The sequence below is a fragment of the Crocuta crocuta genome, unplaced genomic scaffold, assembly GCF_008692635.1.
Source record: "Crocuta crocuta isolate KB4526 unplaced genomic scaffold, BGI_CrCroc_1.0 scaffold64, whole genome shotgun sequence".
Lineage (NCBI taxonomy): Eukaryota > Metazoa > Chordata > Mammalia > Carnivora > Hyaenidae > Crocuta > Crocuta crocuta.
Window position 1 is genome coordinate 647237 of NW_027530640.1, and position 16597 is coordinate 663833.

At 41.8% G+C, this 16597-nt stretch overlaps 1 protein-coding gene across 2 annotated transcripts in view; it reads right to left on the reverse strand.

Annotated features, from left to right (window-relative positions):
* ALDH7A1 (aldehyde dehydrogenase 7 family member A1) overlaps positions 1-16597 on the reverse strand; it is a 45359-nt gene that overhangs the window by 13096 nt on the left and 15666 nt on the right. For both annotated transcript variants that reach the window (XM_077768576.1, XM_077768575.1), the window contains exons 6-11: positions 15406-15538; positions 14039-14083; positions 10184-10261; positions 6726-6823; positions 2035-2076; positions 1026-1120 (exon numbers count right to left, since the gene is read on the reverse strand). In XM_077768576.1, coding sequence (XP_077624702.1) covers positions 1026-1120; positions 2035-2076; positions 6726-6823; positions 10184-10261; positions 14039-14083; positions 15406-15538 — 491 coding nt within the window. The remainder of the gene's footprint in view (positions 1-1025; positions 1121-2034; positions 2077-6725; positions 6824-10183; positions 10262-14038; positions 14084-15405; positions 15539-16597) is intronic.

The following is a 16597-nucleotide window of genomic DNA, read 5'->3' on the forward strand; positions in this document are numbered from 1 at the left end:
ATACACGTCTAAAGCAAATTCAGTAAATTATAAGTAATCTATGACTATCATATCTCAGATTTTTTTGGAGAATTTCAACTACAGAAAAATAAAGGAAAGACAGATATTCAACTGTTGTAAAATACAAGGGAAAGAAAGAACATGACAAGTTACAGAAAAAGTGGGCTTACTTTCCAGACACTTTTTATTCTAGTAAATTTAGATTATGTCAACCTTATAAAGAATTGGTTAATACTGTGGTTAAGAGTAAAAACGCAAAGCCCATTTCTCTGTAATTCCAATGCATGAGGTTTTTTTAATTACAAGAGGAACACTCCACGATACTAATTTTTAAAATTTCAAATGCAGCCACATTTTGTACCTAATCAAAGCCTGTTTGGTTGTAGTACTGAGTTTTCAGGACCATGAAAATCAGGTTGGTAGCCCACACAGAACTGAAACGTAGCTCAAATCTAAGTACGGACATGAAACGTCCCCAACCCTACTCGCTGATGCGAAGCCACATGTCCCTCTGTGCACCTAACACTAATGTGTCCTATAGATGTGTGTGCACTACAGATTCATCCAGAGACAACCCACATTTGCTTTTCAAAAATAAACCAGATCACAGCAAGTCTAGAAATCTAACACCAGACTGATGGACCCCAAATTACTGTCTTTATAATGTTTTACTAAATGTTTTTATAAAGAAGCCAAGGCTCTGTATCTGTTAGCAAACAATCTTCAAATTCTTCAAACTCTTAGCTGATTTTATTCTCCAATGTCAATGGACATTGAACTTTGTCCATATTGTTCGAGGTTCTCAGTCCCCATCTGACTCCACCACTTTTAGCTTGGGCACGATCCCTGACCGATCAGCGCCATCTGCCTTGAGCACGCCAGAGAGTATACGGGCCACCAATGTGTCAACTGTGTCTATGGGAACATGTTTTTCCAGCGATACGTGTACGCCGCTTCCTAGCAGTGCGATGTGAAACTAAGTGGGGTCTGAAGACAACGTCATGAGCCCATGCAGACACACTCACCAGGCGCCGCGCAGTGGTACACCTCTGGCCCGCTGTGCCCACCGCCGCAAAGAGAGCCGATGGAACGACCAAGTTAAGGTCCGCATCCTCAAAAGCTTCGAGAAACAAAATACACACCCATGAGTGTTGTCACGAAGACGGGCTAGATGACATACCATCTAGATGTACCATAGAATAATGAGCTCTATGGTCTTTACCCAGTACCGATGTCAGAGGAGATTAATAATGGTAGCACCTCACAGGATTTTTGAGGGGGTTAAAGGAAATTAATTCATATGAAAGAGCTGAGCAGTCTCTGCAAATACCAAGGGCTCACTAAATGCTAACTATCTGCAAATGAACACTAACTAGATTAGAAGTCCGACCAGAACAAACCCAACACCATGTGCTTTTTAAACTCCCGGTGTCCACCACAAAAGTATAGACATTTACATGTGCTAACAGTGGCAATATACAAATTACCAAGTTTTGCTTTTTATCACAAAAATCCATGCTTCTATTAAATCTCAGTCTATTGATGTTCGTTATCCAGAAAATGCTGGTAACCTAAAGAGAATTAGGTTAACCCCAACTCTATGGGTTAAGTGATAAAATACTTTAAGAATCCTTCCCAACATAAAAGCACTCAAACAACATTTTACTATAGACAAGCTAATTTTTTAATATGCAAAGGAATCAGCAAGTCATTTAAGAGTTTACTTACTTTAGAGAAACATGTGGCCAGTTTTCAGGAAGCAGGAGAAGGAAAAACAAGAAATCATGCCAAGCTACAAAGCCTCAGACACAGGCTCTAAGCCCCAGGTAACATTTCTCAACATGAACATCTGTCCTTCCTAGTCATCTCTGCCTTCAAACCTTTGTGTCTGATCTCACAAGCATAACTCTGAAATCTAAAATTAGGTCTTGGACGCACACAACAGAGGAGGAAAGGAAGAGTTTCTACCCAAGTTCTGTGGGGTCACCATGGCTACTGGAACTATTCTGAACAGCAAACAAAGGGCAGCCTTACCAATGATGGCATTGTTTCCTCCAAGTTCTAACAAACTTCTCCCTTTAAAAATATACAAACACATATTAATGCCCATTTCAGTACTTACCACACACTGCAAAATGGTCTCAAATCACAGCCTATCTCAACTGTGTTTTTTTTTTTTTTTTTAACTTTATTTATTTTGAGAGCGAGCATGAGCAGAGGAGGGGAAAAGAGAGACGGGGAGAGAGAATATCCCAAGCAGGCTCCGTGAGGTCAGTGCAGAGCCTGATGCAGGGCTCAGTCTCATAAAACTCAAGATCATGACCTGAACAGAAACCCAGAGCTGGACACTTAAGAGACTAAGCCACCTAGGCACACCAATTTATTTTATGATTTAAACTGTAGCATAAGGGGGCGCCTGGGTGGCTCAGTCGGTTATGTGTCCAACTTTGGCTCAGGTCATGGTCTCATGGATTGAGTTTGAGCCCCGCACTGGACGCTCCACTTTCAGCAAGGAGCCCGCTTTGGATTCCCTCCCTCCCGCTCTGCCCTGCCCTGCCCCTCACCCACTTGCTCGTGCTCTCTCAAATATAAACAAACATTACACAAAATTTTCTTGGGGCGCCTGGGTGGCTCAGGCGGTTAAGCGTCTGACTTCGGCTCAGGTCATGATCTCAGTTTCTGGGTTAGAGCCCTGTATTGGGCTCTGTGCTGACAGCTCAGGGCCTAGAGCCTGCTTCGGATTCTGTGTCTCCCTCTCCCTCTGTCCCTCCCCCTCCTCCCGCTCATGCTCTGTCTCTCAAAAATAAATAAGCGTGAAAAAAAATTTTTTTTTAATTTTTCTTAACTGTTGCCTAAGGATTGCATTGATGTCAAATTTCTTGATTTTAATAACTTCATCATACATAGTTATATGGCACAATGTCCTTATTCTTAAGAAATATACCAAAGTACTTAGTGGTAAAGAAACACAATGTCTTCACCTTTCTCCAAAGGTTAAAAAACAATACGCACCCACAGTTTATGTGAGTGCGTGCTGCGGGAGAGAAAGAAAGTGTTGAAATTAATGCAGAAACAAGTAAGTAGTCGGTGCATTTTGTTAAAGGGTATAAAGGAATTCCTTGTGTTAGTCATGTAACTTTTCTCTAAATGTGTAATTATATCCCCTCCCCAAATTCCACAGTGTGAAATGGAGCAGTCATTGTGGAAAACTGTGTAACTTCCCAAGAAAAGAATCATAGAATTACCATCCACTTCTGGGTACTAACCAAAAGAAGTGAAAAGAGGAACTTGAACAGACAGGTGGACACCTATGCTCACAGCTGCACTGTTCATAATGGCTACAAGGTGAAGACAAAAATTAAAACAAAAACCAAGAGCTGCAAAGTGGAGGCAGCCCAAGTGTCTATCAATAAATTAACAAACTGGAGCACCTGGGTGGCTAAGTCAGTTAAGTGTCCAACTTCAGCTCAGGTCATGATGTCACGGTTTGTGAGTTCGAGCCCCACATCAGGCTCTGTGCTGACAGCTCAAAGCCTGGAGCCTGTTTCAGACTCTGTGTCTCCCTCTCTCTCTCTGACTCTCCTCTGCTCACGCTCTCTCTCTCTCTCTCTCTCAAAAATAAACAAACATTAAAAAAATAAAATATAAATAAATGAATGAATCAACAAAATGTGGTAAATACATACAATGGAATATCATTCCACCCTAAAAAGGAAGAAAATTCTGACCCATGCTGCAACCTTTAAGACATGCTACGTGAAGGAAGCCAGTCGCAAAAGGACAAACACTGGGTGGGGAGTCTACTTCTAGGAGATTCTTAGAACAGTCAAATCCACAAAGAAAAAAAGGAGAATGATGACTGCCAAGGGCTGGAAGAAGGCAGAAACGTGGAGTTAGTTTTTAATGGGGATAACACTGGGAAAAGAAAACAGGTCTGGACATGGATAATGGTGATGGTGGCACAACAGTGAAAATGTACTTAATGCCACAGAAGTATGCACTTAAAATGGTTAAAATGATAATTTTATATTACATGTAAAACATAAACATATATATATATTTATTTATACATACATACACACACACACACACACTTCTTTTACCACAATACAAAAAGTTAAAAAATGATGTGGTCATGTGGCTCAGTCAGTTATGGATCTGACTCTTGATTTCGGCTCAGGTTATAATCTCACAGTTCACAGCATCAAGCCCCACATCGAAGTCTACAGTGACCATGTGAAGCCTGCATGGCAATTCTCTCTTCCTCTCTGCCTCTCTCCCGCTCATGCTCACTCCCTCTCCCTCGCTTCATCTCTCTAAAAACAAATAAACTTGAAAACAAGTATGTGCTCATTGCAGAAAAAAACAGTTTTAATCAGAAAGTATCAAACAGGCAAAAAGCTTTGGCTCCTAAGTTATCATGAAATTTCTCCTCATAATTTGGTGCAGTGCCGGGGCACCTGGGTGGCTCAGTCGGTTAAGCGTTCAACTATGGCTCGGGTCATGATCTCAAGGTTTGAGAGTTTGGGCTCTGTGCTTACAGCTCAGAGCCTGGAGCCTGCTTCAGATTCTGTGTCTCCCACTCTCTACCTCTCCCCACTCAAGCTCTGTCTCTGTCTCTCAAAAATAAATAAACATTAATTTTTTTTTAATTTGGTATAGAGCCTTCAAATCTCCTCGCTTTTCGTTTCTATTTACTTGATTGCTTGAGATCATACAAACTAATTTGCTCTTACACCTTTTCCCTAAGTTGTTAAAGGCGGTTAAAAAAAAAAAATCACTGAAAAGTATTTTGCCATGATGATGGACTAAATTTTACTTAGCTACTACTCTAGGGTTGGATATATTGGTTAATTTTTTTCAATAATATAATTATTATTTATATCTGAGAGAGGTGGGGGAGGGGCAGAGAGAGAGACAGAGAGAGACAGAGACACAGGGAGAATCACAAGCAGGTTCTGCACTATTTAAGCAGATTTGGGCTCAAACTCACAAACCCTGAGATCATGATATGAGCTGAAATCAAGAATCAGAGCCTTAACCAACTGAGCCACCCAGGTGCCCCTGGGTTGTGTTTTATACTGTTGAATTGGAAGAGTCCTTTATTTATTTTAGGTACCAATCTCTTACCAGATAAAGGATTTGCAAATAACTTTTCCCATTCTGTAGGTTGTTCTTTCCACTTTTTCGATAGTATCCTTTGAAGCACGTAAGTTTTTATTTTTGATGAAGTCTATCTTGTGTTGGTTGTGTTTTAGGGGTCATACCCAAGAAACTATTGCCTAGTCCAAGGTCACAAAAACCTATTCCTACGTTTTCTTCTAAGAGTTTGATGGTTCTGGCTCTTACAATCAGGTCTTTGATACATCAGGAGTCAATTTTTGGGTATAGGAAGAGGAGGGGGTCTAATTTCATACTCACATACATGGGATATTTAGTGGTCCCAGCACTGTTTATTAAAAGGACTAGTTTTTCCCCCAATGAAATGTCCTGGCAGCCTTATCAAAAATCAACTAAGTGTAACTCTAAGGGTTTATTTCTGGACCATTATTCCACTGATCTTTATGTCTGTCCTTATACGAGTACATAGTCTTGATTACTCTATTTATTATCCTGAGTTGTGTTATCAGGATGTATGAGTCCCCCTTTGTTTTCCTTGTTCAATATTATTTTGGCTGCTTGGAGTCCTTTGCATTTCCTCTGAATCTTAGGATCAGCCTGTCATTCTGCAAGAAGAATGCCAGTTGACATTTGGAAAAGGACTGCAATGAATCTGTAGATTACCTGGGCAGTATTGATCTTAGGCTAATAATATTAAGTTTCCCAAACAGTGAAAACGGGACGTCTTTACATTGACTTAAGTCTTCTTTAATTACTTTCAATGATACTTTGTAGTACTTTCTACAAAGACTTCAACTTCTTTCATTAAATTTCTTATTTTTTTAAGATTTTTTTTTTTTTTTTTCTAAGAGAGGGAGAGAGACAGCGTGAGCAGGGAAGGGTCAGAGAGAGAGGGAGACATAGAATCTGAAACAGGCTCCAGGCTCCGAGCTAGGTGTCAGCAAAGAGCCTGCCGCGAGACAGGAAACCCACGAACCACAAGATCATGACCTGAGCAAAGTCAGACGCTCAACCGACTGAGCCACCCAGGCGCCCCATTAAAGATTTTATTTTTAAGTAATCTCCATGCCCAACATGGGGCTTGAACTCACAACCCTGAGATGAAAAGTCACATGCTCTACCAACTGAGCCAGCCAGGAACCCTTGCTAAATTTATTCTTAAGTGTTTTATTCTTTTTGACACTAGTATAAGTGGAACTGTCTTCAGAATTTCATTTTCAGAATGCGCATTGTTAAAGTAAACAAATGCAAGTGATATTTGTATCATGATCTTGTATCCTGTAACCTTCCTGATTGTAGTTATTAGCTCTAGTGGTTTGTAAACCTGCTGTTTAAAAGCAGAGCCTTTGGCGGGCACCTGGGTGGCTCCGTTAAATGTTAGGCTGTGGATTTTGGCTCAGGTCATGATCTCCCTGTCCATGGGTTCGAGCCCTGCGTCGGGCTCTGTGCGGACAGCTAGCTCAGAGCCTGGAGCCTGTTTCAGATTCTGTGTCTCCCTCTCTCTCTGACCCTCCCCTGCTCATGCTGTCTCTCTCTCGCTCTCTCTCTCAGAAATAAATAAAAAACATTAGAAAAAAAAATTAAAAAAAAAAGGCAACACTTACCAAACCTCTCCTGCACCATAAGGGCCACCTGTTTTCCCACCTGGGTGCTCCCGGTGAAGGACAGCAGGTTCACCCGCTCATCTTTGGCCATTGCAGTGCTGCAGGGCAATGAACATGGTCACCCACAGCAGAGAAACCCAGTAACAGGGCCACCTACTGGAATCATTTCAGATTCCATGTCAGAACATTTCCTCATCATGGAGACACTCAATCAAAGATACAAGCAAGTCTATCCCAAGGATGTGAGGGAAAGTTTTCATGAAAATGAACTAGAGGGGCACCTGAGTGGTTCAGTCGGTTGGGCATCCAACTTCGGCTCAGGTCATGATCTCACAGTTCATGAATTTGAGCCCCAAGTCCAGCTCAGGGCTGACAGCTCAATGCCTGGTACCTGCTTCAGAGTCTGTGTCTTCCTCCCTCCTTCCCTCCCTCTCTCTCTGCCCCTCCCCTCCTCATGCTCTGTCTCTCAAAAATAAATAAATGCAAAAAAATATATATCTATTTTAAAGAAAATTAACTAGATGTTCACAGGCAGAGCCATGCAGCACAACAGCCTATCCTGGGAGCTTTCTATAAACTGAAATCACCTTGAGGACGTTGTGAAAGACAAAAGTCCTTCCTATATATTATGACCTTAACACTTCCTTAATTACCATCCCAGTTATTCTGCAGAGTCCCCAACTACTAATTCCTTTAAGAATTAAAAATGTGAAGGTTGCAGGGAAACAGCCTAAGTATCTCTCATGGAAGCTCACTTAATAAAGACTGTGCTAGGATTTCCAGTTACCTCGAAGAAATCTAAACCAGATCCTCTTGACCTGATCCACCTGGCTCCTGGTTCTGGGCTTCAAAGGATTTGGTATGGACCATGCAGGGTACCCACAGCATCAGACTTATATTAAGGCTGGAACAGCTTGATGAGGTTATACATGGAGACTTCCCCATGTTCAGCCCAGCAAACATGAGCACGGATACGGATACTCACAGTGCCTATTACTAAATGCATGCCTGCAAACACTACTCTATCTGAGCTAGTCCGAGACCAACGTGAAGGCCTAGATGTTTCAAAGTGCAAGAAAGAGGGGCGCCTGGGTGGCTCAGTCGGTTAAATGTCCGACTTTGGCTCAGGTCATGATCTCACAGTTCGTGGGTTCAAGACCCTCATCAGGCTCTGTGCAGGCAGACAGCTCAGAACCTGAAGCCTATTTCAGATTCTGTGTCTCCCTCTCTCTCTGACCCTCCCCTGCTCATGCTGTCTCTCTCTCAGAAATAAATAACATTTTAAAAAAAAATTTTTTTTAAGTGCAAGAAAGAGTGGCACCTGGGTGGCTCACTTGGTTAAGTATCCAACTCTTGAGTTTAGCTCAGCTCACAATTTTGGGGTTCGTGGGTTCAACACCCACATTGGCCCTGCAGTGACAGTGCAGAGCCTGCTTTGGAATCTGTCTCCTTCTCTCTCTCTCTCTCTCTCTCTCTCTATCTCTCTCAGAAATAAGTAAATAAACATTTTAAAAAAACAAATTACAAAGTGCAAAAAAGACTAGGTCAAAGGATATACTATTTATTTATTTTTTTAAACATTTATTTACTTTGGAGAGACAAAGTGCTAACGGGTAAAGGGCAGAGAGGGAGGGAGACACAGAATCTGAAGCAGGCTCCAGGCTCTGAGCTGTCAACACAGAGCCCGACGCGGGGCTGAAACCCACGAACCATGAGACCATGACCTGAGCTGAAGTCAGATGCTTAACCAACTGAGCCACCCAGGTGCCCCTCTATTCATTTTATAAATGACATTTAGATAGTATTTCAGAATGTGCTCTATATGTGAAAGTTGTCATTTCCTTTTTTTTTTTTTNAAAAGTTGTCATTTCCTAACATGTTCTCATTTTTATAAAAAAAAAGGCTGATTGATCTATTTATGTATATGTATTTTTTTGAGACTGACCAGTAGGTGGAGTAGTGTGGTGAAAGTGACGGAGGGAGACCAACATTTTAAGCACACCTGTGTGACCCCCTATGAAACCACACCTAATTAAAGTCTAAGCCAGGGGCACCTGGCTGCCTTGGCGGGTACAGCACAGGACTCTAGATCTTATAATTTTGAGTTCCAACCCCACGTTGGATGTAAAGATAACTTAAAAATAAAATCTTAAACAAATGAAGTGTCAGCCAGTAGTAACAACTTTCACTTTCACCGTGATTCAGGGAAGAATCAGTTCCCAACTTTAAAAGGGCTCTGATATTATGCTGAGTTAAAGAAACCAGACACAAAAGGCCACAGGTTATATGATTCCATTTACCTGAAATGTCCCAAAGAGGCCCATCTATAGAGATAGAAAGTAGAGGCGTGGTTGCCAGGGGAAGAGGGGATGGTAAGTGAGTGCTAATGCGTGCGAAGTTCCTTTTTGGTGAAATGAAAATGTTCTCGGGGCGCCTGGGTGGCTCAGTCCATTAAGCAACCGACTTTGGCTCAGGTCATGATCCCGCGGTTCATGGGTTTGAGCCCCGCGTCAGGCTCTGTGCTGACAGCCAGCTCAGAGCCTGGAACCTCTTTCGGATTCTGTGTCTTCCTCTCTCTCTGACCCTCCCCTACTCATGCTGTCTCTCTCTCTCTCTCTCAAAAATGAATAAAACATTAAAAAAAAAGAAAATGTTCTCAAATAAGATAATGGTGATGGCTGTGAAACATTGAATATTCTAAAAACCACTCAACTGTACCTTTTTAAAGACAGAATTTCATGGTATGTGACTTATATAGCAATTTTTTAAAAACAATACATTTTTTTAAAAAGGCTATATTCCCAGGGCTCCCTTTTTTGTTCAGCTGAAGAACCTAGACAATAGGACAGGATCCCTGCAGGGGGAGGAAGACACCAGACTCCAACTCCACAGCTTTGCTTTATAAGTAAGCACCTTTATAAATCCAGTGTTAGGAAGCCAGAGGCTTCTCAATGTTACAGCAGTTTCTTACTTTAGGCTGTAAGCACCTTACACAAGCAGCTCCGGGCAATTTAAAAAAATAATTCTTACTCTTCCCCCAACAAAGCTAATAAAGACAAAGCTCAATAAGATACATAATAATAATGATTCTAAAAACACCACTCACACCTCCTCAGCTGTACTAGGTTTCATTATTCTAATAAAGCTAATTCTGGGGCCCCTGGGTGGCTCAAGTTGGTTAAGCGTCTGACTTCCTCTCGGGTCATGAACTCGCAGTTTGTGGGTTCCAGCCCTGCGTCGGGCTCTGTGCTGACAGCTCAGAGCCTGATTCAGATTCTGTGTCTCCCTCTCTCTCTGACCCTCCCCTGCTCATGCTGTCTCTCTCTCTCTCAGAAATAAATAAAACATTAAAATAAACTAAAATAAACAAGAAAATAAAAAAACATTTAAAAACAAATGATTGTAATCAGTCAACCTGGAGTCCTTCAAAGAAAGAAATACAGGGCCCGCTGACCTACCCTATATCTGCTCCACCACAGGTCAAGGAACAAATAGCACCAGGCAGCTTGTTGTCCTCTAGAACCTTAGCTATTATCCTAGAAAGGAAAAAGCAATTACTAAGAAAGAAAACAATTTAATTCCTAAGGGTTTTTCTAAAACTAGGAATAATTCCNAAAGCAGAATTCTTTTCCCCCTAAAATCTTTAGAAGAAAAAAACACATGCAAAATAAATAAAAGATACAATGCTTTGGTCACATAGTTTAAGGGCTCACTGTTTTCAAAGATTTTCTGCCAAAGAAGGACAGATACCACATGTTTTCACTCATATGCGGAACAGGAGAAACTTAACAGAGGACTATAGGGGAGGGAAAGGGGGGAAAAGTAGTTAAGAAGAGGGAGGGAGACAAACCATAAGTGACTCTTAAATATTAAGAATAAACTGAGGGCTGATGGGGGTGCGGGAGAGGGGAAGGGGGGGATGGGCATGGAGGAGGACACTTACTGGGATGAGCACTGGGTGTTATGTGGAAACTAACTTGACAATAAACTATTTAAGAAAAAAAAAAAAAAAGAAAAAGATTTTCTGCCGAAGTAGGAATATACGTCTAGCTCAAGATGACAGAGTGAGCATAGGGCATTTTTTTTTCTCTTGCCACAAATTCATTAAAATGATGGCAAAGAAATAAAAAGGAAGAAGGTAGTCTCCCATTAGCAAATGAAGTTCCAACACATGTGTACAGAGTGAGGCCGGCCAGGAAAGCGGTAAAGGATGAAACAAAAAGGTCCCCAAACCTAGTGTAGTTGCGCAGCACATACAGCAGAGGGAGCTATGCCTGCCAGAAGAATCTAAGCAAGTTCAAGACTAGTGTCCACTAGCTTCACACCAACAAAATCCTTTACTAAACAAGTATCAGCACCCTCCAGGCTCAAGCACTGTGGGCCAGCACAGTTTATTCTTTAAACACTGAATAATACAATGTATTCTATTAGAGTTAAAATAATAAACACAGTTCAATACAACTGAAATCTGATGAGGAGCTGTAAAAAATGGCTCCAGTAATTCTGGTTTCTCTTTCATTCATTCTAAGCTTTCAGAAGATTCTCTATTCATCAATCATCCTAACCTTCTGGCTAGGTTTTCTAATTTGTTTGAATTTTTTTAAAAATCCAAATTAAAAAAAAAAACCTACTTCCATAAGAAAAAGATACTATTGTTAAACATAAATTCTTCAAGTGTCCCCAAAACTGTCCTTTTGAGCGGTTTTCTTTTCTCCTGCCCACCAAGGACCACGTTACAGGCAGTTGTAATGTCTGAGCCTAGATGTCAGGTTGTACGGTTTTTTCCACAGACTTGGGGTATATACACTGTTTGCACAAAGAGATGGGTCAGTTTTGAAGGGTCAGGATTTTATTCTGTGTCTGTGGGTTTACAAAACCCTTTTCCCTACTGCATGAGCCTCTAACTTTGGGTAAACTCTCTCATTCTGCTGCCCAGGTCACCTGGTCAATGTCAGAGGGTCACCAGTACTACACAGACATAGCATGACTTAGGAGAGAAACGACCCCTGACTGGTCAACTCCATCTGGACTGGCCTAACGTGAGAACTGTAAATGGGAGCCTCAGGCTTTCTGGTCTTCCCTGAGCACAGAGACTTTCATAACTTCATGTCTCTGGTAGGAAACTGAACTCTGCCTATGGATTTTCTCTAAGACATTCTGGTTCTTGTGGGTCAGCAGGCTTTTGAGCCAGAACAAGCCTCACACCTGCCCAAAGCAGATCTCATCTCCTTACTCCTGCATAAAATGTTATAAAGACTCAGAATAAAGAGAAATGCCGGACACTCTCTCTCCTGGCAAACTATGCTCTTTTCTACCTCTTTATGAATAGAAAAAGGTACAATGTGTAGCCACTGTTCATCTAGGAATCTGAACATTTAGCTGAATTTAGGAACTGGTGGTTAACTACAGCACCCTTGGTTAATTCCAGCAAAATCTAACATCACTTTACTTACTGTCTTCTCTAACAGAATCAGGTAACATTCTCAATTACCTAAAACATCAGCCACGCTCCCATAGGACCATTTCAAATCCTTCAAACTGTTTAGAGCAAATAAATAAGCTCAAAGCAGCAATCGTGTAGAACATTTGAAACCATTATCAAAATAAATATTTTAAACCGACTGATGGGGCACCTGGGTGCTCAGTTAAGCATTCCATTCTTGACCTCAGCTCAGATCATGATCTCATGGTCAGGCTCTGTGCTGATAGTGCAGAGCCTGCTTGGGATTCTCTCTCCTTCACTCTCTCTGCCCCTCACCTCTTCACTCTCTCTCTCCCCCCAAATAAAAAAATAAACTTAAAACAAAAAGCTGCATAACAACAATCAGTAAGTCTGTTCACTCTGTTGACATTAACTGTTTTGGGTTTTTTTTTAAGGTATCTCATCATTTTTATAGATGTGTTTTGTCTCATGTGTTGTGCAGAGTCGTCTTTAATACTTAATAATAATTTAAGTATAATTACAGTCATACATTTTAATTATTATAATTCAGTAATTATTTAATTATCTTGCCTTGGAGGATAAAGTTTCCTCAATATCACGTATTCCTTTCAAGTAAATGCTAAGACACACTACTGTCTTTCAGCCCCCGTGTCAATTCCTATGCCACTGTTCTTCAATGGACTTCTAATACCCAAGGACCCTCTTCCATAAAGATCTCACAAGCTTTCCACCAGCAATTCTTAAATCAGAGACTGCAGACGATGCAGCCAATGGAACATCAAGAAGGGTCAACAGTCACTACTCTATGCAGGGAGACAGCATCATATTCTATACAGAGTCTAAGTTCTGCAACAATAAACCAGTAACACTGATTTTATGACCTAATCAGAGCTGTCAAGTTCTCAAAAATGACTGAATAGCCTTTGTAATCAACACATGAAATACATTTTAGATAGTATTAGAAGAGTCAGTAGAGGGGCACCTGGGTGGCTCAGTGGGTTGAGATCAGGTCACTGACCTCACGGTTTGGGAGTTCGAGCCCCGCATCGGGCTCTGTGCAGACAGCTCAGAGCCTGGAGCCTGCTTCGGATTCTGTCTCCCTCTCTCTCTGTCCCTCCCCCACTCACACTCTGTCTCTCTCAAAAATAAACTAAACATTAAAAAATTTAAAAGAAAAAAAAGAGTCAGCAGAACAGTATAAGAACTCTTTCTTTCTGTTTTGCCAACCACCTATTAAACAAAAGCCGTAAGAGTATTAGCTGGGTAAAAATCCAAACCAGGAACATGTTTATAAGTTGCTAAATACAGTCCCTAAACTGTAAGGTATTTTCTTTCCAATGGATTTGGCTTTATTTCCCAAAAGACATAAAGGTTTTGAAGAGCCCAATTTCGACATGTTCATCAATATTGGGCTTGTTTCCAAAGAGTTCCATTACAGAGCTCAGCAAGGGCTCCATATATCATAAAATGATAGAAAAGTTATTACAGGGGCACCCGGGTACCTCAATCAGTTAAGGAACCAACTTCAGCTCAGGTCACGATCTCCCTGTTCATGAGTTTGGGCCCTGCATCGGGCTCTCTGCTGTCAGCATGGAGTCTGCTTAGGGTCCTCTATCTCCCTCTCTCTCTGCCCCTTCCCCTCCCTCTCTCTCTGCCCCTTCCCCACTCATTCCCTTTCCTTCTCCCTCCTTCCCAATCATTAAAAAAAAAAAAAAAAAAAAAGTGACTACACGCCAAGGGGAAAAAAAAGTTATCCAAGTTCCATGCTTAACTAAATATGACCATTCCACGCTAGATTAAAACTCAGTGCCTATCAACCACCTTTTCCGATAATTCAATACTCAGGAAAAAGAAAGCCACACATACTTACTTGGTCACAGCTACACTAATGAGGGAAGTTGTTGGAGCTCCTTTCCTTGAGAGGATTAAAAAAAAAAAAGGCAACTTAATTTGGTGGAAACCATAAATCCCTTTTATTATCAAGCAGAACCAAGACTTTGTGAAAAGTTCTGCCCAATTAAACCACAGAGCCTGGTAAGAAACGAAATCAAAATCTGTCCTTGAGCTTTGTGTTTTTGGGACCTCAGGGACTACAAAACTTTGAAAAATATAAAAATGGCACCAAGCAATTTTGAACCTGCCTGCTGCAATGATCACAGCAACTGTTAGATTAGCCTCTGGCAATTACGGAAATGGAATTCTATCAACATGAACTTTATGAGGTCCTCAGAAGGCTCAAGGGGCTGGGAAAACCACACTAGTCTTTATGGATTAAAACATTGAAAAGCATGGGTCCCTTTGGCAACACAGAGCCAAATCATTAATCTCCCAACGATGCCTGGCTTCTGTAGGCAGGCTTTGAGTATATTCAACCGAACACAACATTAACGTTAAGTTAATGACCAGTAGACCAGATGCCAAATGGGCAATGACAACTGTCCTGGCCTTCCTGATCTCATTTTTCCCACTCAACGTGGAAGCCCAAAACAAGCAACTCTTTTTTCATCTACAAAATACAGACATTTTCCCAACTAATTTCTACTGTCACATATTTTACAGACAGGTAAAAGTTAATGTACCAATAGGAACAATGGTCAAGGGCACTAAAATCACTCGGGAAGTCAGTATGAAATTTTTATTGAATGGGAAAAAAATAAGTCAAATTTCACAATGAGGGTTGGGACTCTTCCCAAGTTTTTTTTTTTTTTTTCCTTTCAACTTCCTAACTTGGTTTTCTATTTGCAGGATGTGGTGTAAAGAATATATCCAGTGTTGGGTGCCTGAGTGGCTCAGCTGGTAAAGCATCCAACTTCAGTTCAGGTCATGATCTCACAGGGAGTCTGAGCCCCACATTGGCTCTAGGCTGACAGCTAGCTCAGAGCCTGGAGCCTGGTCCGATTCTGCGTCTCCCTCTCTCTGCCCCTCCCCTACTCACGCTGTCGTTTGCTGTCTCTCAAAAATAAATAAATGTCGGGGTGCCTGGATGGTTCAGTCGGTTGGGCGTCTGACTTCAGCTCAGGTCGGAAGTCACAGTTCGTGGGTTTGAGCCTCGCGTCAGGCTCTGAGAGCTAGCTCAGAGCCTGGAGCTTGCTTCGGATTATGTATCTCCCTCTCTCTCTGACCCTCCCCTGCTCATGCTGTCTCTCACTGTCTCTCAAAAATAAATAAAACATTAAAAAAAAATTATTTAAAAAATAAATAAATGTCTAAAAAAAAAAAAAAGCAAGCAGGTCTTACCAAAGGCAGACATTGCCACAGATCATTGCGATGGCATTGTTCCAGCCATACACAGCCACAGGGAAGTTGAACGCAGTGATGATGCCAACCAGGCCTACAGGATTCCACTGTTCAATGAGGGCATGGCCAGGTCCTGAAGAAGGAGAAGGCGTGGACAGTGCTTAAGCATATTCACTTAATGCACTTGATGGTATTAGTAACAGAGTCTGAAAGCATTCATTTTCAGAGCAAAGGTGCACAAGACCAGGAGGGGATTCCAGTTACCTTCCGGGGGCTCACTCTACACGGGTGGTAGATACGGACACATGAATTAGTATACTGTAAGAGCTGTTATGACTATAAGGATGCCATCATGCCTCTGATCCTCACAGGAACTCTGTGCGGATCAGATCAGCATCGTCTGAGAGGTGAGGAAACCTCAAAGAGGTGATGAGAGGTGCCCGGGGTAAGGTGACTGCAAAGGGCAGGAGACAGGAACTGGGCTCTGTTCTTCACATTGCCTGTAAGGCCCTTGGCCAGCCTCTCCAAATGAGGGCAAGGACACTCACTTATTAGAAATAAGAACAGTTCTACGAATTACATATCCGTTACATGAGTGACCTGCACACGTGTTCACATTCATATGGAAAACTGGGAACTACAAAGACAAATATGTGCATCGTTGTATACAAGTTTTACGTGGAACATCACCCACCATCCCACAAAGGGCCTATTTTTTTAAAATGTTTACTTATTTATTTATTTAAAGCTTATTTCCTTGTTTTTTTGATAGAAAGACAGTGTGAGCAGGGGAGGAACAGAGAGGGAGGGAGGGAGGGGCGCCTGGGTGGCTTAGTCGGTTAAGCGTCTGACTTTCGCTTAGGTCGTGGTCTCGCGGTTCGTGTGTTCGAGCTCTGTGCTGACTGCCAGCTCAGAGCCTGGAGCCTGTTTCAGAGTCTGTGATTCCCTCTCTCTCTGACCCTCCCCTGCTCATGCTGTCTCTCTCTCTCTCTCTCTCCTAGAAATAAATAAAACATTTAAGAAAAAAAGAGAGAGGGAGGGAGGGAGAGGGGGAGAAGGGGAGAGAAAGAGAGAGAGGGAATCTGAAGCAGGCCCCGCATTGTCAGCACAGAGCCCGACACAGGGCTTAAACTCCCACAAATGGTTAAGATCATGACCCAAACCAAAATCAGAAGTTTAACCAACTGAGCCA